We start from the raw sequence: 25000 nt of genomic DNA, 5'->3' as shown, positions 1-25000 counted from the left end.
CTCAACTTGAATTTCTTTCATTAATCATTTTACTAATTTCTTTCACTAACCATGATCTAATATTTTAGGTTGGCAGAACTATATCAAGTAAAGGTAACTCAATTTCATTTTAGACTGCCAACTAAAAATGGCTTTGAAATGTATTACTTAAACATTTTTAGTTAAACTAACAAACATAAAAGTGTGTTGTTCAAGGCAACAGCAATGGACTAGTAAACAGAACTATGTAACTATGTAAAAGCTTCTGAAATAAAGACACATCAATATATTTAAAGATTTGTTAACATCACAATCAGTTAAAGTCTGCACTTTTACAAAACCTGTTATTAAAGTTTTCACACAAAAGCTACACTAAAATTAGGCTGCAAGTCTCATCTACAAACACAAATGTGTTCTGTTGAACAGAATTTTCTGGTCACTAAGTGTTGCCTTTAAATTAAAGTGTAAAGTCATTTGCGCATAGTTTGCAAACTATAAAAAAATAAATAAAAAAATTTAACACTTGCACAAATTTATATAAGTAGCTAATATTAGTTAGATGGCTAACACATTAAGCCGTAGGATGCAAGTGACGTTAAACAGAGGTTGGTTAGCTAATATTAGCTAGATGTTTTTGTTTTTGTTTTTGTTTTTGTTTTTTAGCAAAAGGACACTTGCTGAGTTGTTACTTTAGTGAACATTAGGCTTCTTAACTAACTACCTATTAAAATACAAACTAGCTAGCTAATGTTCGTCTTACTAGTGCTATCTGTACCATAATCTTTGAGCTGATAAAAATGAAGTCAAATGCAGCTTTCAGATATGTACTAGCTAGCTCAGAACAAATTGGCAGTTTGAGGTCTAGTTGGGATTTTCTAGCTAGCTACGCATAATTCTCCTAATGTGAGATTCCCTGTTCATTTGAAGTGTCTTCTATTCTTGACCAGTGAAATATTTAGCCAGCCAGCCCTTTACTTATGTTGAACAGTGACTTTAGTATTTTGCCAAAGTAGTTAGTTATTCAGCAACTTTGGTGACTCAATCTTAAAAACTGAATGATTTATCAAAATCAGTATGTTCTCATAGAAGGATGGAGGAATGAATGTCATTAAGCCATCCCTATGTACCTCAGTGTAGTGCAAGGTTTATTGGTTGTTTGTATCCTTTGAAAGTATGAAGTGACTTAGTTTCATCACCTTATGGTTTAAAAAATGTGTTTTGTTTTGTTTTTTGTCTGCCTTTGACATTTCTTGTGTATGATAATTGTGATTAAATCTAGAAGAGGCTACAAGGTCAGGTAGTACAGTATTACAAAGCAGGAACCTTTTGTATCTGCTTATCCCTGTATGGTTATAGCTGGAATTATGTGCCTGGAGTGCACTGCAGGGACTGAGCAGGTCCCCTCCTCCATTTCTCCCTGGTGCAAAATCTCAGAAAACCCCTGTGTAATTAACATGCCTGTGTCATGACCCTCAGAGATTTCTGAAATGGGGGAGGAAAATAGGAAAGGCTTTAGTAAGGGAGTGAGAGCAGACGGAGTAACTTGTGGTTCATAAAATGTGTGATTAAGTATGATATAAAAAGACTGTTTTGAAAAATACCATTTTCTTAATCTTTATTTAGATGTACATTTAGAGTTTCATTGATGGTTAGGGTTGTTAAGGATGGAAAGTAGCTACAAATGCAAACACAAATTATAACACCATAAAACCAAATGCTCCTCTAAGAAGAAAAATATTTTACTTTTCATGTTTTATTATCTGTGTAAAACATTTATTTAAAGAGTTTTCTGTATGTTTAACGCAGCAGTCATTAGATTTGCATAATTATTATGGATAAAATTGTACTTACTAATACGTGGCTTTTATTTGAGGACTGGAACTTTCTCTGTAGTATCTGCAAAGCAGAATTCACAAATATTTTTAAAAATTCAGTTTGCTGTTCAGTTTGCTGTTTCTTACTAAATGTATGACTTGGTGACTGCTAGGTCTGTTATAAGAAATCATTTTTCATTGGTTGGATCCCTCTCCAGGCCCCCCCACCCCACCATTCGTAGCAGTCGGTTTGTCACAGGGTCCTGACGTCACTGCTGTTTGTATAGCTATTGTCTTACCGGCAAGCAGCCTCAGCCTAACCGATAGCAGTATCTGCTTTCTGCTTCAGCTACAGCAGCCCCATCTGTTCCACCTGAGTGAAGAAGGAGCAGGAGTAGGGAAGAAACATCTAAAAAGAGGAAAAAGAAAAGAGGACTGAAATAAAACAACAGCGAAGACGGCGTGAGCTGCTATACTGTACTAGCCTTGGATATAAACACACAAGGACTGGCTCTGGATATTAAGAGTGTTTTATATGTTTGGACTTTGCCGAACTGTCAGCGTGGTGCGGTGGCATTTTAAGGGTTTAATGTTGCTAAGGACAAGCATAAGGGTTGTTAGCAGCTGCAGGAGTGTAGCATCTGGTCTCCTTTAGCCAGGGCTGGCTGGCAGCATTGTGTGCATTGATGACCCCTGCTGTGTAGCTGCCTGTTCATCATCCCCTCCCCTCTCTTTCTCTCCCTCTCTCATTCTCTCCCCCTCCCTTTCTGTCTTTCTTTCTCCATCGCAGCACCCGGCCCAGCCATGTTTGGCACAGAGTCCTCGCGTAAGTACCACCATCCTCCAGCCTCTTCTGCATCTAGCTTGTGTCTGTCTGTCTCTGTTCATGTTTAGTGGTCTGGTTTGTCCCCCCCCTCCTCCCTCCTTTAAACCTTCTCTTTTAGTGTTATTGCTTTCTCATGGCTCCTTTTGATATGTTTCAAGGCTAGGTGCTGGAGTCAACCATTTTGTCTAGATGGGAAATAATGTTATGCAGAATGCATTTTTTAATTCCCCTTTGCACTTTGTCTTTTCCTTACTGCAGTATATGCTCTTTCTGTAGAGCTATGTTTTTTCCTGAACTGTTTCATTCAGAGCTAAAATTGTTTCTCTCTGGAACAACTGCTAATATAGAGAGCATACCATTGGCCAAATACTGTCGTATTACAGAAATATTTTCTTGCATGTGTAACATGCATGTGCAATGCACTAAAATAATGCCAGTGGCTGATGATGGATTGTCCTTGGTTTTCTCCTAAGTCTGGGAATACTTACCAGTGCTTAATTACTACTGCAAGCAGTTTTAAACCATTTCGACATGAGAATTTTGTCCACATTTAAATTGAACAGAAATGTATATTAATAATCAGGAATATACAACAATGTTGGATTGTAACCACAGGTTACTTTTGCATATAATAAATACTACATAAAAACACATTCCAGAAAAGTTCTTTAGCTTCCCTGTTCTGCTTAAGAAGTGCTATTCACATAGATATATTATATTGCTATAAATTTAAATGTTTACAGATATCCCCCCTTAAAAGTGACATGATAATGGGCCTAATCAGTGATAATGCACCTGGTCCCTAGATTTCTTATTATTCTTTGGTGCTGTTATTTTGAAAAGCCTGACAATTTTGTTTAGAATGTGTTTAAACGGACCAAATTTGAGCATATTTCTAAAACAACTTGCGGATGATTTCAGTAATAATGGGCTGTTGCTGTGCACTGCTGCTTTAAAGTAAGTCATTAAGGTCTTTTATGCTTACTTTGTCTTGACTTTGTGACAAGTGGTAATAGTTCAAGTTAACAATTTTTAGAGGGGGGGTGGCTATGTTTCTGCTTGTGTTATAGAGACCGTGTCCACACCTTCATTAAAATTAGGGCTGTCGCATCAAAGGTTGACTCTGCACGCACAAAAAGGCTCTTAAAGACAAACCCTTCTTTACCAGTCCTTTCTGCAGTCCTTTTTTTGACTGCAGGACCACAGAGAGATGTTGCTGTTGTGTGTCAACTGCTAAATCTAAATCAATCCATTCTTGGCAAGTTACACATAATTTACTGTGTCTCTTGAGATCCTTTCCCCTCTTTCCTCTTGCAGCATATTTATCATACTTTACAGAACCTGCACTAGTAAATGTTCTGAACTATTGTAGTATATTAGTCTCAATTTTGCCTTATTTTTCTGTTTTCTTTTTAAACAATTCTGCTCTTTTTAAAAATAAATTTACAATTTGTTCTATTTAATTGGCATGTCTGTGGTGTCTCTTCATGTAGTTCTATTTGTTGTTTTTTCCTTTTGAGTTCTAGTTTTTTATAATAATAAAAAGTTCACACACCGAACCAAGAAAGAAGGCTACCAAAATTAACATTTTAAAACATGTTTTCTAAATTGATATTGAATTTAAATAGTACAGAAGTTGTGTTAACAGTAAACATTTTGTTCAGAAATGCAGTTGACCACTGGAAATAATTTAAGGTGTGTTAAAGGTACTTCTTTTTTTATATCTGTTGAAACATTGTGTGGTTTTATTTAAATTGAAACACAGATAAACACAATAATGCTGCATGCTTTTAAAAGACTGCATGAAATATAATTAAATATAAGATTATTCACACTCACAACTGAAGAAGAAAAAATAATTTTACGCCTACAATTAACACACGCATTTATGTTATCCTTTTATTGATTTGATATTTGGAATCCTAAAAATGTAAAAAGAACTTGTAGAACTAAATAACTGTGCTTCAGCGTAATATCAAGTTTTATCCTTGACTTAGTTTGGAGCTTATTTTGTACTATATGAGAGAAGCTGCCATGTTTCATAGCTACATACTGGTGTAAAAACACTTTCCTTTCATCCCTTGCATAGTATTGTCACGGCACTAAACTATTCAGTTGCTGTCGTAAAAGAAAAACCTTTTCAGCTTTCATTGCATGCTCTTAACCACTTTTTCAATTAATATGTTGCAATGGATGTGAATCCACTGCCATACAGGCACTCACATTTCATTCCATCATAGCTTAAGCTTAATCATCAATGTTTGCTTGTCTGATGCATAAATGTAAATATATTTACAAACACACAAATTATCTGGGAGGAGTGTACACACACACACACACACACACACACACACACACACACACACCCAGTTTAGTGATGCAGGTACCCAGAGGAGGGACAACTTCTGTCCCTATTTCTAAATGCAAAGCTCTGTATAAAACTGGCACGCTATATTACAGGTAAATCTTTTTAGCTAACACTAGGAAAGATATGCTTGCTCTTAAAGCTTTTAGAATTAGCATTTAATAATATTAGCCCAAAGAAGCTGAATCCTGGTGTAACTTGTTTTGCTAACATGTCTATGTTGATATTTCAATATCTTGTGTTTGTTTTTAGAAACGTAGTATTAAGGCTTTAATTTTGCCTCTGGTTTTGTTCAGTTTGAGATGGTGTGTCTGATATATTTCTGTTATTTAATTTAGGGAATAAAAGTGGACACTGCTAAACAGCAGTAACTACCTCTATCATTTTAGATGAACATCAGAACCCATCAACCTATAAAAGTGAAAAACCCAAACTCTTATGGGCCCATATATGAGCGGAAAATGTGTTGATAGGGAAAATTAGTATTACTTTTTTAACCTACTTTTTATTTTATTAGTAACCTAATATGAAAACACACTTTTCAACTTGATATCAAGAATTGAAACTTAAGATTAACATTTTTACTGTGATTATTTTGAGAGAGAGAGAGAGAGAGAGAGAAACATTGATCCTATGCTGTTAGTTTAGGTAAATATATATAACACTATATATACAGACCAAATGAGTGGCAATTGGTTATTTAAATAGTAATGTTTAATAACATCTTTCATTACAGCTTCTCTTTCCATATTTTCTGCTGGTAAAACAATCTGATTGCTTGAGTAGGTTAGCCATAGTATCTAAGGAGCATGGGGATTGCAATTATTCAATGTGATCTGGTGGTGTATCAATTCTGATGTGGGGGAACATTTTTCCCCCCATTTTCAAATGGAATTGATTTATTTTTAAAAGTAGTGGGCGAAAGTATTTGTGTTGGCTAGAGAGATGGAGTTTCTAATGAGCCACACTTACTGTGCTCCAATTCAGCATTACTGGATACCTCATACAGAGAGGAGCTGAGACTTTAAAACCCAGGTTGTCTGATGCTTGATGGAGATGGACATGGCTGCAGAGCCATGGAAACATCTGTTTAAGGACTCTGAGGGGTCATTCTTAGTTACTCTTGTTTGTGTTGAAAGCATGCATGAATAAAATTCTGTTATCAAACCCATTATAGTCTCTGTATGTTATTTTCTTCCAGTGTATTTCTGTGTGTGTTCTTTTGCCCTACTTTGGCACCTTGTTGGGATGATTCAGCTTGTTCCCGCACTGCTGTCACAGAGTGTTGGGGTAGACAATGACTCTGATGGCACACGATGATTGTCAGATGATGGTTAGCTAAGGAGCTAGCTAGTCCTAGTCAGACTGGAATATTTTAGTAGCCATAACAGAATATAATTAGTAACATATTGAGTATAGCTCTGTAGCACTCTAAAGATTTTTAACTTTGATTACTAAGTTTCTTTGAAAACGTTATAAAGTGTCCATTGCATGTCAGGTTAATATTTCCTGAAATTACCATGTGATATGACACAAGTAATATGGAAAAGAATCATCTTAAATTATTTCTTTAATTAAAGTAATTGTGGTAATTTAAACTATATTGAGTACTATTTAAAGTACCCTTTGTTTGTTACTTATTTTAGTTATCTTGTGTACCAGCTGAATGTATTTATTTTCAAATTAAATAGGAAAATAAATCAATTAATTCTCATCTGTACTTATTTACATATTTCAGAGTGTGTGTGTGTATATGTGTGTGTATGTATATATGTATGTGTATATGTATGTATGTATGTATGTATGTGTATATGTATGTGTGTATATATATCCACACACACATGCGCACACACACACACAATTTTGGTGGCAAGAGCATTTTTAACCTTTTAATATGTGATCTGTGTGTCCACAGTAAGCATGTTCCTGAATACACTGACCCCAAAATTTTACGTCGCTTTGACTGGTACTTCTTCCTTGATTTCAGGACTTATATTGGTAAGTTGCTTTAAATGTTCATGTAAACATGATTTTTGCAGTTGCTCTAATTAATAATGTCATTAGTAAGGTCTTTCCTGTCTTGGCACTAGTCAAACTGTCCAAGTACCAGAAATGTTTACTTTCTGTCTGCAAAAAAAATGTGCATTTATGTAAAAAAGCTTCAGTCTTTTTGTATGTGTGTAGAAAGTCTGCTAATTACTTGGAGAATGACATTTTTTATTGGATTAAATTTTAACCTTTTAACAATAGTATATAAACTGAGTTAACTCATCATTGGGTTAACCGAAAATTCTGACTGGCAGAATATTCAAAATGTGCCATGATCATCCAAATTTTGAATATGGACATACAGCCTTTTGTATGCTGTATTGTGGCATCTTCAGTTTTGCCATTCCTTCCTACAGATATTTGAGTGGTGGTACTTCAGAAAATATGGCACTTCTTTTATTGAGCAAGTGTCCGTGAGTCACCTGCGACCTCTACTGGGAGGAGTAGATAACAGCTCCCCAAACAACTCCAATACAAGTAATGGAGATGCAGACTCCAACCGACAAAATGTGTCCGGTAAGTAAGCAGATACTTAACTGCAGTGTGTCATCAAAACAGCTAGCAGATTAATTGGAGATGATCAAATGGCAGTGGAACAGTTGCATGCCGATGTAATTTTTGGGGGAAAGAAGATAAATCCTTGGTGACGCAGCTGAGCAATTCATTTGAAGGATTTGGAAATTACAAATGATAATTGCAACAAATCATTTGTTCCTTCAGCTGTAAGATCTTTTTATAAGTGCTTTGTGAAACCTTTGCGTCAGACCTATATTACTCATTGTCATTTATGTGTTAGGATGAACCCTTTTTGGATTTTAGGTACAAGACCACATTTTTCTTTCTGGGATAATAGACATCCATTAGTTTCTCATATGGTATTTATGCTGTTTACTGTTCTTTCCATTCTTCTTAAAAAAAAATGGTAAACCATGATTAGGCCCTTATTAGGATCAAAATCATGTGAAAGTAAAGAAAAATGCCAAAAAAGAAGACAACAAAAAGGTAAAAATACTTGCTGCCACAATATATGTAGCAGTTGCTTCAGTCTAATGTGCTGAACACCTTTTGCTGCACTTTAGGTTGCAGACACTGACACCAGCAATAATCTGGCTAACCTGTTTTGTTTGCACTAGTTTGTAATAGGTGTCTATAATTATGGATGTTGAAAAGTATTTGTTATTAAATAATGTTCTTCATTTACTGTAAATCTTGTTGCATAGTTAACTTGTACTCTTCCTATAGAGGTTTCTAAAAATTTAATTTGTAACTAGAATTGTAAAGGTTACTTTTAATATGTATTTCACTATAGATTACAGAATATATGCCCTTAAATGTAAATTGTAACATATTCTGTTAAAGTAAGTAATATCACTGCAGATTACAGAATACATGATCTTTAAATGGTTTGTAATGTGTTCTGTTAATTAATCAGTGATTATTCCAAGGTAACAGAATAAATTCCAAATTGCATTTAAAGGTATGTAATCTGTAACCTGTAGTGAAATGCATTATAAACGTCACCTTCCGAACACTGATTATAGCATTTCATATTAATTGTATGCATCGTCACTGTCTGATGGAGAACATGTATCTGCAAAATTCAGTTTTTTCAGGAACACTAAAAAAGACTATAGTTCTCTTAAAGGTGGACACAAACCCCAACAATGCAATTTAGACAGATTTCAGCAAAACAAAATGGTTCTTAATTATATGATTTTATATTTATAATAGACTTGCATTTAACAAGCAACATAGTCACTTTTAAAAATAAATCTATTATCAAGTAATTTAGCTAGCTAGTGAAGCTCAGCCAGTTGGCCACTTTATAAACTATTTATTAAAACTGGCCATATGTAAAACAAACATGCACTTCCTCAAGATTAACAATTTGAGAAAATAAAATTATACTTTTTCAACAAAAAAGCCAAAGGGCTATATTTAAATCTTACAATGAACATTTTAATGAACACATTGCAGCTGACAAGTTTTACCATGTTCTTAGAGATTCACAGGATCAGATACACATTTTTGATGGACACATCTGCATCTTATGGACAAATTAACTAAACAGATTGTACGATTTTATTTATTTATTTATTTATTCATTCATTCATTCATTTCAGTTTTATTTTGGTCATTTTGATAGCCTCTGCTAACGATAGTTACATTACACATGGTAAAAAAAATAAAAATCACTAAAAATGGAGATATGAATTTTTCATCATACAGTGACAATATAATGAAATCAACTGCATTGTAACAAGCTTCAAATTGTAATTAGGTGTACCAAAGTTGTGTCCCAAGCACATGATGCAGTCATGATGACTTGTACTAAAGCACCTTTGTTACTATTACTGTATTATTAATAACTTTGCTGTTATGCTATTATTAATACATGTATTGTTAGTCATTCTAAACATCTGAAAGGCAGACTGAACTAAAGGGAAGATGTGGTTAAAACAGTTCTCACATAAGCTGTGTTAATTGTGAGCCTGGAGTTCAATTGGGTCTTGAGATTTTTTTTAATATCATTGATAATTGTTCTGACAGCATTGTCTCCTCCTCTCTAGAATGTAAAGTGTGGAGAAATCCACTAAATTTGTTTCGAGGAGCAGAATATAACAGGTGAGGGTTTCCTTTCTGCTTACATTATTACATAACTTTCTCTTAAAGGTTGTGGGTCTGTGAAACATAAACCTTTCTTTCCACTGTTTGTTTACTAAGGCACTTGCACAAGTGGACACACTGATTGCACAGCCTGTCATTCTGAGATTGTAATGCAAAGGATTTTTCTCAGTTCTTTTGGAATAGTGTAGAAAGAGCCCAGGAAGGGTGCAGCCACACATTTCTTGGGACCAGTAGAAACTATTTAAACCTGGAATCTGACATGTTTTCAAATATAATAAAAAATTTAACAAAACAAAGCAGATCAATAAATGCTAAATAAATGACAGTGAACACTCCAACAGCAGAGTCTCAGCAGATTACATTCTGCATGGTTTCTGCTTTAATCTGAGCACAGCACATTTATATACATTAACACACAGCCAGCTGTGGCTAGATGAGACAATTCGTATGTGATGTATCCTAATGGGTGGATCAAGAAGGTATTATAAAGAGTCGTCACGTTCTCTGTGGTCTTTTTCTTACTGGCTACTGCTTGGCTGCTCTGAATTTTAGATTGCCCATCGAAACACCATGGCATCCATTCCCTTCTTGTTTTGGGGTTTGTTTGTTTGTTTTTTAAGAGGGTTTTTTTTTGTTTGTTTTTTTGTTTTTTTTTCCCCCTTTTTGTTTTATTTTTTATTTAAAATTTTTATTCCATCATTATTTGTAAACTCTAGAGACTGTAATGCATGAGAAATCCTAGGTGGGCACCTGTTTTGAAGGACCACCATGTTTGAAGCAGCAGTTATGCTACATTTTAAAATTGTTCATTCACATCTAATGCTTGGGCTGACAACAACTAAATCTGCAGTCCATCTCTGTATGGTTTATATGTTGAGTTGCAGCTGTTCAAAGGCTCAAGCTACATCCAACACAGTATGAGTTAAAGCTAAACAGAATTTCATACCAAAGAAACTTCAGTTTTGGCTTTTTTTTCTTTTTTTTTATGGATGATGGTCTTAAATATATGGATCCTCCAATGGTTGCTAGTTAAATGAACCAACCTTTATTGCAAAGTGTAAAAACTAAATGGAAGGACCAATTTGTAATTACTTTGAGTATGATTGTTTCTAAGGGAAAAGTACAATTAATACAGTAATACAGAGATGGTACCGATCCAATAACATGTAGAAATTGGACTGATCCGAGACAATCACAAATCCAGCCTAAATATAGCACAGCAGCGCATGTGATGACAGCCAGGTTAGTTTTGGCAGGTCACATGATAACAGGTGGGCTACATTGAACACACTGCTGTAGAGTTTAACTAGCGTTTTCTTACCATGAAGGATTGGTAACTTATGTTTAAATGCAAAAATCCATGCACTCAGAAACGTGTGGTTTCCATTGCTATAATTTTGATAACCCAGTGTGGGGAACAGGCTACCTACCTTCTAATGACCGTATTTAAATGAGACAAAATTTGAAATTGTGAAATTCAGGGAGAGGAGAAAGGGCAGCAGAACTCTGACAGAAACAGAGTCAGAGATGAGAAATAATAAAATACTCAGAAATGCTCTAAATTTTAGGATATTTAAACCGCATGAAAATCCAGTGGAAAAATGGGTTTTGTTATCCTGCTGAGTTAAATTAGACTTCAGATTTTAATTCTGAAGCTGGAGAAACTTCAACTGTCCATAGATATGTTGGGGGTTTTTTGGGGGGGGGAGTACAAAGAATAACCATCTTGTAAACATTAGATTAAAGGTTAAATTTTTATTGGTTGAAGCAGACTACCAAGTCTACTGGTAGTCTCTCGTTGTCTCTCTCTTGGTGTCTAGCAGGTAGAACAGCAATTTACCACTGATTCACAGGAACAGTTATAAGGTTATAATTAAGTTGATGTGGAATTATAGTTGCATTCAGTAATAAGTAAAAATGCAGATAAATTGTAGTGTACATTTCGTGAGTGAGTGAGTGAGGGAGGAAGTCGTACTGAGCAGACGCAGCCAAAAAATGAGTGTCTGAGAGCTGTGTGCTGAGGGTGAGCACAGTAAAGCTGAGAACCAAGCAGGTGAAGACCAAGGTAATTAATATCATCTCAGTAAGAGACACTGCGTGTAAGGCAATTGAAGGAAAAAAATTGCTTTAAAAAAGTTATTTATTTGTTATTTCTTTTTATCTGTCATATCCATGCATGGCATCTGTAAAATAGCATATATAATGCACCTCACACAAAACTATTTCCCCAAACATCTGAACTACAGCTCCACAGTGGTTTTTAATGAAAAAATATCAGATCAGTATTGATATTGGGTGATATTCAGATGCAGTATATCTGTTATTGTGTCATCTCTACTGTAGTACTGTAATCAGACTTTATCTACTTTTACTGGTAAATTCTGTAATAGAGTTCAATCATAATACTTAAAACTAAAGCAACAACAAACAAAAAAACTCAAACAAAACAAAAAATAAACTCTTATGCTAAATAAATAAATCAGTAAAGCATAATAACCATGAGTGGCAGATCACTAGCCCTGCTTTGTCAGTTTTATTTGTAATTAAGTAAATACTACAATTTAGTGTTTCAGTAAATATGTGACTGTATTAGAATGGTTGAATAACTGGTTTGTTTTCAAACCAGATTTTTTTTTGTTTGTTTTGCATCCTCTAGCTAAAGAATGTATATAATTTATTACATTATTTTCCTCACTCATAAAATCTGTTATGAACCTTTATGCTTCAAAGATTTATGAGGTAAAATAGTAGAAAGGAATATTTTTTTCTGGGCATTATCCTTTAAAAATCATATTGTGTCCATTTTTTTGTGTCCAGTCACCCCATCTCATATCGTTTTGGTAAACCAAACCAAAACTAAGCAAAATCCTTGTCAGCCCTTTCTAAAGAATGTTTTGGAAAGTGATTCTGCTTAACTTTGTATGACTTATGGCTGAACATAGTTTACTGCTTGTATAGGATCATCCTAAAGGTTAAATAACATGCTAAATTTCAACACATTTCTGATTAACTGATCCCTCTATTTTTTACTTAATTCTAAATGAAGTAGAGACAGGTTACTCTGTATCTTTTCTCTTCCTTGTAAAAGGAGTGCACATTATCAGTCATTCCTTAATCATCCCTTTAAGGGTAATTGTGTCTAACTGTTGCTGTTGCTGTTATTACAGATACACGTGGGTTACTGGTAGAGAGCCTCTCACATACTATGACATGAATCTTTCAGCACAGGACCATCAGACCTTCTTTACCTGCGACTCAGACCACATCCGCCCTGCTGATGCTAGTAAGAAACCAAAAATGAACCAAACATTTACCATGAATACATGCAGGACATTTTACCATGAAAGATACACCAACAAAATTATCAAAAGCCCTTACTTAGAACCTTATTCTCCCTTGCAGGCCTGAAGCATCTTTCCTGGGCTAATATTTACATGCTTTGCAAAACATGGTTCATTGTATTGAAATCATGCTACAAGCACACATTTTCTAAAATCTACAGCTTTACAAGTGTGTGTTGTTACTAGATTGTCACAATTCCTTCGTTACTCATTTCCCCAGTTCATTGAGGCTGTATAAGCCTCAATGAATTTCATGGCATGATGGTTAAAAATTGCAAAAAAAAAAAAAAAGAAGAAAGAAATGAAAACATTCTGTGATGAGCTAGAGCTTTTGAAAACCACTAATCTATATTTAAAAGGTTTGCTGAAAATGGGCACTGTCCAAATATGGTATGCAACAACATAGCTTTGCCAGAAAAATGAAATTAAAATAAGTGCTGCATTGGTACAAACCTTGAAACATTTACAACCACTAAATAAACAAAACTTTCAGATATGCTGCATTTGAAGGTGCTCTCAGTAGAAGTGGGGTGTGGTGCGGCCTATAATGCACTGTATTTGGAGATATTTTACTTTAGTTAATTTTATTGTATTATGGCTTAATGTTAATGCGATAGTGTTTTATGCCATGATGGTGTTCCATGCAGCATTTTCTTTTGTATTGTGATGTACTTTTTGTTTATTACATTTAAAGGTTTAATCTCCTACCTCAAAGTAAATCAGTTTGCTTATAATTGATTAGGATTCGAGTTTCATCATAATTAGAATAGATTTTGGTACAATTCAGAATTGTAAAACATTGTGATGATGCTAGATTCTGAGGAGCTATTGTTAGCTATAACGTCTTAATCTACCTATTATCCCTGTTCCCCTGACACACATCTGGTTACCACATACTGCTATGTCAATGACCAGACCCTTGCTGATTAATTATGACAGCATGCTTGTCAACAAAAAAAAAAACCCTGAACTGCTTACTATTCCAGTACCAGGATTCACATGGGCATTAATAATAATAATAATAATAATAATAATAATAATAATAATAATAATAATAATTGTGATCTTATTGATTCGGAACGTGGTGATTTAATTGCAAATAAAAAAAAATTTCAGGTTGCTTAAATGTTACGTTAAGTTTCCATGGTCTTTGGCCAGATGTGAGTTTTTTTTCTTGTATATATGAAATTTTTGTAGAATATCAATAATGAAACTGTAGAATTTTGTATACACGTATTTTATTATTAGCTTTGACCATACTGGGCCTTACTGAATAAGTACCACTGTTGCTAAGATTGTGTGTCAATGATTTTTTTGGCTGTAGCTTTGTTTAGGTAGGCACTTTTCTGGTTTAACCCACAATTCTTTACAAATTTCTAAATGTTCCATGCATAAGACCCATACTGTCCTGTAGACATGCTCATGTGTTACTTTGAAGTTAATTTCTCAGAATGCTTTAGCACACCAGAAATAGGGGGACTGAACACAAAAACAATTCAAAAACAAAAAATCTCATTTACCTCAAATTGCCAGGAATGATCGAAGCCTGTGTCTTTGTCTAATATTCCTGTAGACTTTATAGAAATGACTGTATAGTGCATAGAGACTCAATAGGGTGAATTAGCTTGATGTGTAGAACTGTCACTGTTTGTAGTGCTGTGTGTATATTTCATGTGCTTACATATAAAAGACTAATGCTGAAGAAATATGGGGATGTTGAAAATAGTTGTCCCCTTTCTGTGTGTATTATCAGTAATGCAGAAGGCATGGAGAGAAAGAAACCCACAAGCGAGAATATCTGCTGCACATGAAGCTCTGGAGCTTGAGGAGTGAGAACCTAACTGTTTTATATTCTATCCATCTGGGTTTCATATTCTATAGACCTGCTTCTCTACTACCATTGCTTTGTTTTGTGCATCTGTTTTGTTTTTTTTTTACAATCAATTTGTTATTCTGTACATTCAGATTTTTCCCATCATTGCTGTTTTATGTTATTTACTGCTGGGTCTTTCAGGTTCAAAGCTTATGAGCCATTGCCCCTGTACATTAAACTAAACATGAAATTGTATACTAAATAGTTCCCAGGAAGTAGATTAGACCTTATACTTCTAAATTGTTTTCTGTGAGATCTTGGAGACAGGGCTGTAGACTAATGCATAAAAAGACTGTTTCCAATAGATTGAGCCTTGTCTTGAACTAATTTGCAGTGCCAACAATAAGTCACCATCACACAATCTTTATAGGCTTAGATTTATGTTCTTGGAAGCTGGCCCATAATGTGTTCTTTTTAAGACCAGTGATGAACAACAGCACAGCTGCACAATTTTCATGGTCTTGGACTAGTATAATCTAGTGGCATTTTCTAGCACTAACTACCTCATCACATTTCAGAAAGGCAGTGAAAGTTGTACACTTTATACATTTAGGTATTCAAATTTTCATCGGTATGTCATAAGCTGTTTTTTAATTTAAAAAATGATTTTACAGAATATGCATATGGTAACTTTGTGATAACCATGAGGATCAACACGGTGCACTAAAGTGCAATACATGTTCCCACTATTTACTCTTACACATTTACATATTTTTATGTGAAGTTCTCTTGTATTTAAATAGTAAAGACATGTGTTTTGATACGCATAGATTTCTGTGTAAATCTAGATCTATCTACAATAGATTTCTGTATGTCAAAAAGTCAGTAAACTGTTGATGCAAAAACAAGTCATTTAAAATGGAATTCAACTTCAGTTTGCTTGCATGCTGTAGTTGTGACCATGAATGACTAATGTGTTTTCTTCAAGACTAACTGTATTGTGAAAACAGTTCTAAAGCTGTATTAGACAGTATACTTGGTCCTTTCTGTTTGCCTGTCATAATTTGTCTGATGCTTTCAGTATTTTAACATTAGTAAATAATCAAGAATGAGAATCACTCATTGTTCTTTGTTTTACCCTTTTGCTGTGACAGTCATGCTCTACTACCAAGTTCCTAGCTAGAATTTTTTCAAGTGTGTTTTTTGTATTTTGATTGTCTAACAGCTGTGCAACAGCATATATCCTGTTGGCTGAAGAGGAGGCTACCACCATTGTGGAAGCAGAAAAGCTATTCAAACAGGCATTGAAGGTGGGAGAAAGTTGCTACCGCCGCAGTCAGCAGCTCCAACACCATAGCTCCCAGTATGAGGCCCAGCACAGTAAGTACACCCTGCCCATGTGCATTATTTACCATACCTACTTCACACACTACTTCATAGTTCTATCTAGAACATATAGAACTGAATGTAAGCTTTCACAACCTGTTTGTTTGTTTAATTGTTCCTTTCTTTTTTAGGAAGGGACACAAATGTGTTGGTTTATATTAAGAGGAGACTTGCTATGTGTTCCCGAAAGCTCGGAAGAACTAAAGAGGCAGTGAAAATGATGAGAGATGTGAGTTATTCATCAAGTTATTCAACACTTTTATAAATCATACACCTTTATTTTAGAAAATTTGTTTATATGAAGTCACAACACATGGAGACAAAATCAGTGGTTTTCAACTGCATTCCAGGAAAACCAGCAGAATAAAGTTTTACAAGGTTTCCCTGCTCCTTCTCACAACCTTATTTAAATCTGACGTGCTTGATAATTACTTAATCTTTGTTTGAAAATAAAATTATAGCCACAGTAGCTAGAGTGCTAGTGTAGTAGTGACACAGTAAATTATTTCATTGATTCACGGTCCATAATGTAAGATATTTAAATAGATGTCTCCAAATGGCTGTGTTGTGCAGCTATTTTTCATCGTCTTTGTTCACCTGTCCTCTATACTTCAGTATTGCATATAACAGCTGTATTTTTTCCAGTTAATGAAGGAGTTCCCTCTCCTCAGTATGTTCAATATTCATGAGAACCTACTGGAGTCACTCCTTGAACTGCAAAACTACGCTGATGTTCAGGCAGTTCTTGCCAAATATGATGGTATGTTGCAACCTGCCCTGCTTTCCTCTGTTTATTCTGGCTGTTTCCCAAATGTCTGTTTCTCAGTTAGATGTGCTTTGCATTAATCTGTAACATTTTATTGCATGCACAGAATCAAAACACTGAATACAAATTGTGTGCATGCCACAGTAAATTTAAAAGATGACTAGGAAGTCTTAAGTTTCTCATGCTGATTTTTACTTAATTCTGCAGTCTTTAGATGAGAACACTGAAGATGACCCCAATTGATTTTTAAGTACTTTTATTGAAGGTAATCTTCAGCTTCATTGTTATTGTATACTGTTTACTCATAACATTTTATTCCTTCCACAGACATTAGCTTACCGAAATCTGCAACAATATGCTACACAGCAGCCCTTCTTAAAGCCAGAGCAGTGTCCGACAAGTGAGTCAGGATTGTTCATTTTATTGTACACCAGTGCTGAATTTGTTCAGAGAAAGACAGACATTACATTTCCTAGCAAGCTGCCTTTAGATGTTAAATTAGGCAATTTTTTTTTTTTACAATGACAGTTAAACCTATCAGTTAGTAAATGGATACTACTTGCCAAGCCAGTACATATATGGTTATGCTTTTGGCTGAATATTTCTGTGCCACTCTCAACATAGCATTAATAACACTTTAAAACTAAGTAACACTGGGGTACCTGATACCATTGTCATCTTAGAGCCCATATTAATTTACCTGTTTGTTTAGATTATGATTATGGATATATAATTATGGATATATAACCTATGTAGGTGTTCAGTCAGGTCCAACCACATTTCGGACTGTAAGCACAATGCACATATCATCTTTATCTTGCGTTTATTATCTGAAATGTAAGTGCACATGTAGTTTATACATTATTTACCTCTATAATAAGGGGACAACTTTTCACTGACTTGCAGGTTCTCTCCAGAGGCAGCATCTCGACGAGGCTTGAGTACAGCAGAAATGAATGCAGTGGAAGCCATACACAGAGCGGTAGAATTCAACCCACATGTACCCAAAGTAAGTCTTGAGCTGCTTGCAGCTATTTAAATGGCAGTAAGTACAGTTTAACTACATTGTGCTTCTGTTTTAATAAGTGGTGAAATTTGCTTTATGCAGTACCTCTTAGAGATGAAAAGTTTGATACTGCCACCGGAGCACATCCTAAAGAGAGGCGACAGTGAGGCCATAGCTTATGCCTTCTTCCACCTGCAGCACTGGAAGAGGGTGGAGGGTGCACTCAACTTACTGCACTGTACTTGGGAAGGCAGTGAGTATCCATGTTCAGGGGCACATGATGTATTTCTAGCCACCAGTGTGGCCAATGCCAATGCATTTTTAAAGTAAGAATGTTTGTAGACATGTGTGTCTGTAGTATCTTCACTGATGCACTTTAGACTTGTTTTGAGATTTGAAGTTTAGCAGCAGTGATTCACTACAGTCAAAAGCAACTAGGGGACAAAGTTTGGTTTGTGAAATATGAAAAACATTTCTCAGTGCATGGTTGTATAGTAATGATAATGTATATTTAACATACTTTGGTTTACAGCTTTTAGAATGATTCCTTACCCTTTGGAAAAAGGACATCTGTTTTATCCATACCCAATCTGCACAGAGACAGCAGACAGGGAGCTCCTACCAAGTAAGAGATTCTCCAAGCATTACAGATTTCATTTATTTTGCATAAACAAAGTGTTCATTGCAGTATGCCTAAGGTCCTGATTGAGGTTTGCACATGCAAAAACATTCTTCCAGTGGTCACAATGGCCCATATTGACCATTTTGCATTAATTAATATGCAATTTAGTGCATTTTTACCCAAGAATGCAAATGGCAAGGCAGTGTTATAATTTACCATCTGCAAAAGTATTTATCAAACCTGAAAGTATTTTGGAGAATCTAGATTGTGTGTTTAAAGTAATACAACTGAAGGACAGTCACTATTATTTCACACATTTTGCAGCTGCTGTCAGTATGATGAATAGAGGAATACATACATTTTGAGAACTTTAATATTCATTTAAACAATGTCAAGAGTCCAGAATATGCTATATGATTCTCTATATGACCAAAAGTATGTGGACACCTGACAACGCACGTATTCCATCCCTATAGGTTTTGGAGTGTATTTGATGGAATTTGTGAACAGTCAAGCATTTGTGAGGTCAGACACTGATGTTGTATGACGAGACCTGACTCACAGTTGATTTTCCAGGTGTTTGGTGGGATTGACATTAGGGTTCTGTGCAGGCCACTGGAGTTTCTACACACCAAACATGTCAAACATTTATGGGCATGTCAAACCATGTTTTCATGGACCTCACTTTGTACACAAGGGTATAGTCATGCTGGAAAAAGAAACGGCAGTGGTAGCTCAGTGGTTAAGGTATTCGACTTGTAATTGGAAGTTTGCCAGTTAAAACCCCTCCACTGCAAGTTGCTACTGTTGGGCCTATGAGTAAGGCCCCTTAACCCCCAATTGCTCAAGTTGTGTTTAGCCATAATTCGAAGTCACTTTGGATAAAGGCCTCAGCTAAATGCAATAAATGTAAATGTAAAAAGCATTCCCCAAGCTGCTTCCACAAAGTTGTAAGCCTGTAATTTCCCACAATGACTTTTTATACAGTAGTTTAAATATATACTTTACTGGAAATATTGGGCCTTGCCCAGATCTTGAACAGCCCCAGATCATTGTCCCTCCTACACCAAGCTTTACTGTTTGTACAATGTGTTATGGTAGTTAGTGTTCTAGTGGTATCCACCAAATCTATATTCATCAATCAGACTGCCAGGCAATGAATGTTGATTCATCACTCCAGAGAATATTTTTCCACTGCTCCAGATTCCAGTGGTGGCATGCTTTACACCACTGCAATCAATGCTTAGTATTGTGCAGACTGATGATATGCCACAAACTGGCAAAGGTGGCAGCCTATGACATTGCTACTGAGCTCTTTGGTGCAACCCATGATTTTATACACCTGTTAGGTCTGGGTATTGGTTAAACAACTGAAAGCAATAATTAAGAGGCTGTTCACGTTTTTTTTTTTATCATAGTATGTATGGACCTTTTGTCCATGTTGGTGGCTAATTGAGGAGTATTCTTTACTGCCCACTGTCTTTGCTGTGGATGCCAAAAATAAAAGTACAATGTACAAATATTGTGAATATTGTATGTGAATTTGAATGTGGTTTATTTCATGTCTGGGAGGTGAAAAGATACAAACTACAACATAGTTGTATTTATCCAAAAAATAAAGCTTATAACCAAGCAAATGGAACAAAGGCAGTACCATGGCCAGTCAAACTGCTCTGTAGCTTTTAAACATGATTGTCTATTTGACTAACACCTTTAACTGTGCTATTTCAAATTTCCCTTCAGTTTCAGCTCACATTTTGGAAAAGCATGAGAGCCAAAGTAATTCAACATGGCTATGAAGAACATTTTAGCACATGCAAAAACCTCATTTAAATATTGTTTTTGCATACAATGTCATTCACATCGCACTTCTATTAGCCAGTCCTCACCATGCTTAAACAGTGAAAAGTTGTACCCCTTGGTTCCCCCTTAAGGGAACAGTAATTACATGTAGTATATGCGAATAACCATAATTATCCTTTCTGTTTGGATGGGCACACGTAGTATATTTACTTTTATGCACCACACAATGAACATTGAAATGAAGTGAAAACTTTGCAATCCTGACCCAGAGGAAAGAAATGGTGGAGGCCATTTCTTTAGGGTTATAAGAGTGCACAATGTAGCCCAGTCCAGCTAGCTGCTGCACAAATGTCACCCACAGAGACTTGCTTAAGTACTGTTTTAATGTTTTAAATGGCCAGAATATGGTGGCCCTTTAGCACTTGGAGGAAGTGTTAGTGAGAGAAAAGATCTGTTAGTAGTTTTAAATAGTTGATGTTGCATACATGCTGAGTAAGAGATCTCTGAGGCTTTCTCGGTTGCATTAAGCCTGCATAGGAGTATCTACTGCACAAATTGAGATACAGATCTCTCTGTATTTCAAACTATGACAGAGTAGGAAGGCTTCCCTATCCAGTGGTTCAGACTGTTTGACAGTATCCAGTAGCTCACCTATGGGCACAGTCACTGTTGTTGTTAAATCTAGGAGATGCAGACCTTGGCAAGACTGCAGTCTGTCTGCCTGCCAGTTGAAACACAACAAATGCAACACAAGAAATGGAATCATCCTGCAGTCTAGAGATAAATCTGTCTGGTAGGAGAGCATATGTCCAACCTCAGGCAGGGTTTTTTTTTTTTTTTGGGGGGGGGGGGGGGGTTCAAATTTACTAAAATGCATATATTTTAAGCACTGCAAAACTGGCTGTTGATAAGGCATCAAAATAAGTCATTTGTTTTTCAGTAGGTATTTACTGTTGAGCTTAACAGCAGCAAGCCACCTGGTACTCATTAGTGAATGAATGAAAAATGAGGCACAACAGATAAAGTTAATAATTTATGTATACAACAGGTTTAATTAAAGCATCAAATCAAGCCCTATTTCATCAGAAAAAACACACATGCTACGAATGTGACAATTCAGAGTCTGCTCCTGCACCTGTGAACTTATAGCCAGTTAAAGCATTCTGTATAATACATTAAAATATCAAAAAACTTGTTTGTACAAATATTTTTGCACTGTTGGGCCAAATCACATTTTCCCCATTAGCACATGCTCAGATCTGTAGAATTATTCAGGAGAATGACTTAATGAAATAGGGATTTGCTGATTGTTTCTACATTTTAAGTCATTTGTTTCTACATTTGAAATCACTAGTGTTTTAATATTTGAATATGTCCTGTGCTGTTTTGCCATTTAAAAAAATGACAAAAACAGCACAAAAAGCTCAAAATGATCCATCTCGTTAAACATGTAGTGACTGGAGTTACTTGGCTATAACAATTTGTCGCATAATCATGACAAGAACCTGTTGCTGCCACCAATAGTTCATGGCCCTGATTTTAGGCACAACAGGAAGTGACAACAGCATGGGACAACTTGACATGGTCTTAGGAACTGCTTGGCCCTACAGTGAAGAGAGGCTATTTAATTTAATGTATTGCAAACAGCACCAATAGCTCTTGGTTAAGAATTTGAAACTTTCAAAGCACTGCTTCAGCACTAACCCAGAAATCCATCTTCTATTGAAACTTGTTCAACAGTTTTTCTTTGTTAACTAGATTACATGAAAATCAATTTTCCTCAGTGATTTGCATATGTTCCATCTCTTCTCACATTAGTACATCCAAGTCAGCTCAGCACCTGATAAGAGGAATATAACTGTACCTGATGAATTTGCAGTTTACTTAAATAATCAGGTACGTTGCATGGTGTAAATGCTGCCATCTTATGATTGCAACTAGTCTACATTTATCACTTCTAAACCATAGAACTTCAGAGCACCCAAGTACCTGCCACTTAAACTCTACATGTGTGAGTATAATTCCTTGTCAAATGGGGAATCAAAAACGAACTGCCATCTGTGTATTTTTCTGATGAAATGGGGTTCGACTTGATGTTTTAATTAAACCTGTTGTATACAAAAATTATTAACTTTCTGTTGTACCTTATTTTTCAGTCATTCACTAATGAGTACCAGGTGGTTTGCTGCTGTTAAGCTCAGCAGTGATACCTACTGAAAACTAAATAATCTGATTACCTACCTTGATGACTTATCAAAAGCCAGTTTTGCACAGTGCTTAAAATATACTATCTATGCATCTATCCATTATCACCATCTATACATCATTCTTTCATACTTTCATTAGTGAGAGTGCTATGAGTAGGTTTTAAAAAGTTGTTGTTCAGTATTTAGTAGTAGCTGACTCTTTATAATTAATAAAATGCTCTCTCTTTCCAATAATGAAATTCTATTTTGATGGGTAGATCTAAACATGTAGAGTTTTTCTTGGCATGGCTGTTTTTTGTTTTTGTTTGTTTGTTTGTTTGTTTTTTGAGAAGTCATGGTGTTTAGCCAACTCAGATGTAATACAATTGTATTGTTTGGATCTTTTGAGGTTTAATTTTGTTCCTGTCAGTAAAAATGCAAATATGGCAATATTATAACAATTTTATGTTACTATAAACAAATTTGTGCCCTCCTTTGAGAGAGCAGATCAGTTCATTCACCAATAGAGAGCATGACAGGCACTCATGATTCTAAGCAGGCAGACACTGCACAGACATTCTACATGAGCTTGTTTTCACATTTTTGCATCAAATAGACTGGTAGTGTGTATAATATCAACTATTACCAGATGCACTGCAGAGTATGCCTTGCGATTAAGTATGCTTTTTTACTTAGTTTTGTGTCTTCATAAAATGTGTTTAAGGAGAGATTCCATTAAGTCACATTTTGTACTGTGGGATCACATTTTTAACATAGATTGATCTTAACCTTATTGTAACATGCTGCCATGTGTTTGGATGGGTGATTGTCCAATGCGTATTTGATGTTGTTAGCTAACTCTCCCTACCGTCTCTCATGTGTGTAAGCAGTGTTTCATGAGGTGTCTGTGTACCCGAAGAAGGAGCTGCCTTTCTTCATTCTGTTTACGGCAGGCCTCTGTTCTTTCACTGCCATGCTAGCTCTCCTCACTCACCAATTTCCAGAGCTCATGGGAGTCTTCGCTAAGGCAGTGAGTCTTACATTTTGTGTGTTATGCTTTTTTGTTTTGTTTTTTTTAACAATTCCAGTAATGTACTGTTAACTCACCAAAACTTAACTGGGGAAAGTTTGAGACAGGGAAACTATTAAATGTCATCAGAAACATCTGATTTAGGCGAGTGTGAAAGAGGTTCGTTGTAATGTTATTTTATAATGTTTGCAATACTGTACTTTTAACAATTGCTAAAACATATTTGGTGTGGTAAAAGTATGCCTTGGGTATCATTCGGGAAAAAAAATTGTTTGATAGTTTTAGGAGACAGACACCTAGTGATATTCTCACTAAAACCTTTCTAAACTTGACAAGCTCTTGAAATATTTTTTAAGATATTGAACTGCAGCTAGCATCCTCTATCTCTGAAGATTTAGATACTACAATGCAAGAAACATAATTCAGATGTGTAACCCAAAACAAATTTTTTGGCTTATCTGATTTGAGCAGATTTTCTGCAGTCTGAGGAGAAAATTTCCACATGAAATCAAACTTCATGATTGAAAATATTTAAATATGATTTGAAATGGCCATTCATTGCTCCTTGTCAGAATTTGTGACAATAAGAATATAACCTGCATGGATGAAAAATTGTACCACATCTGTCCCATCTTTCTGATCCTTGGTGACAACAGCACCAAACATGCCATATGCTCTGTCCTGTTGTCTGCACTAAATATGCTCTAATCCATGACTGGACATTGCCGTTATGTAAAACATTGCAATGTATCCATTTTGGTTTCTAGCTACTTAATGTTTTACTTGCTCCATGCTAGTTGGCATATGCACACTTGTCATTCCCATGACATCCAAAGTGAACAAATGTAGAGCAGGTGTGTGAACAAACGTATGTGAGCATGTGTGTGTGCAGGGAGATGGTGGGGTGTGTGCATGCTGGACTGAAGAAACCTGGAATATTGTGTCAAAGGGAAATGAATGTTTTGTGGATGTTAATGAACGGTGTGCAGTGGTCTTTTTTTATAGTGATGCAGCTGTTGCATCTAGTTGGGGAAACCATGGAAAGTAACAGACATAGAGGTATGCTGAGGTGTTTAAAAACTGGTAGGGATTAGATTTAAAAAATAATAATAATAACCTTGTTATTCTGAAGTCAGGACTTTTACTGCCACAATGTACTAGCTATACAGATATAAATAACAGGACAAGATTATATAAATTAAATTAATGAGAAATATCTAGACAGAAGGAAAAAAACATTGATTGCACTAAAGCAAAGAACACAACCAAACCACAACTATACTGTACATAAAGGCTTAAACTATAAACACAAAAGGGGGGGAAAAAATAATCTGTACTACACTATCTTTGGCTCAATCGTAGTTCTTTGCGGTACCAGAGTAGCTC

The 25000-nt window shown here is 35.5% G+C and overlaps 1 protein-coding gene across 9 annotated transcripts in view; it reads left to right on the top strand.

Moving 5' to 3' along the window:
• st7 (suppression of tumorigenicity 7) overlaps positions 1-25000 on the top strand; it is a 35256-nt gene that overhangs the window by 9134 nt on the left and 1122 nt on the right. For 2 of the 9 annotated variants that reach the window (XM_026996383.3, XM_026996384.3), the window contains 14 exons: positions 2584-2619; positions 6900-6982; positions 7390-7549; positions 9604-9658; positions 12829-12944; positions 14756-14831; positions 16041-16195; positions 16333-16430; positions 16847-16961; positions 17295-17367; positions 17874-17976; positions 18076-18226; positions 18506-18598; positions 23472-23614. In XM_026996383.3, the coding sequence (XP_026852184.1) occupies positions 2598-2619; positions 6900-6982; positions 7390-7549; positions 9604-9658; positions 12829-12944; positions 14756-14831; positions 16041-16195; positions 16333-16430; positions 16847-16961; positions 17295-17367; positions 17874-17976; positions 18076-18226; positions 18506-18598; positions 23472-23614 (1443 nt within the window). In that variant the 5' untranslated portion in view covers positions 2584-2597. The other 7 variants (XR_014124058.1, XM_081715510.1, XM_026996385.3 and 4 more) reach the window with 7 other exon arrangements.

The sequence above is a fragment of the Electrophorus electricus genome, chromosome 6 (genome assembly GCF_041902795.1).
Source record: "Electrophorus electricus isolate QZ-2024a chromosome 6, ASM4190279v1, whole genome shotgun sequence".
NCBI lineage: Eukaryota > Metazoa > Chordata > Actinopteri > Gymnotiformes > Gymnotidae > Electrophorus > Electrophorus electricus.
The sequence above is the reverse complement of the archived record's forward strand: the minus strand, read 5'-3'. Positions and strand labels throughout refer to the sequence as shown.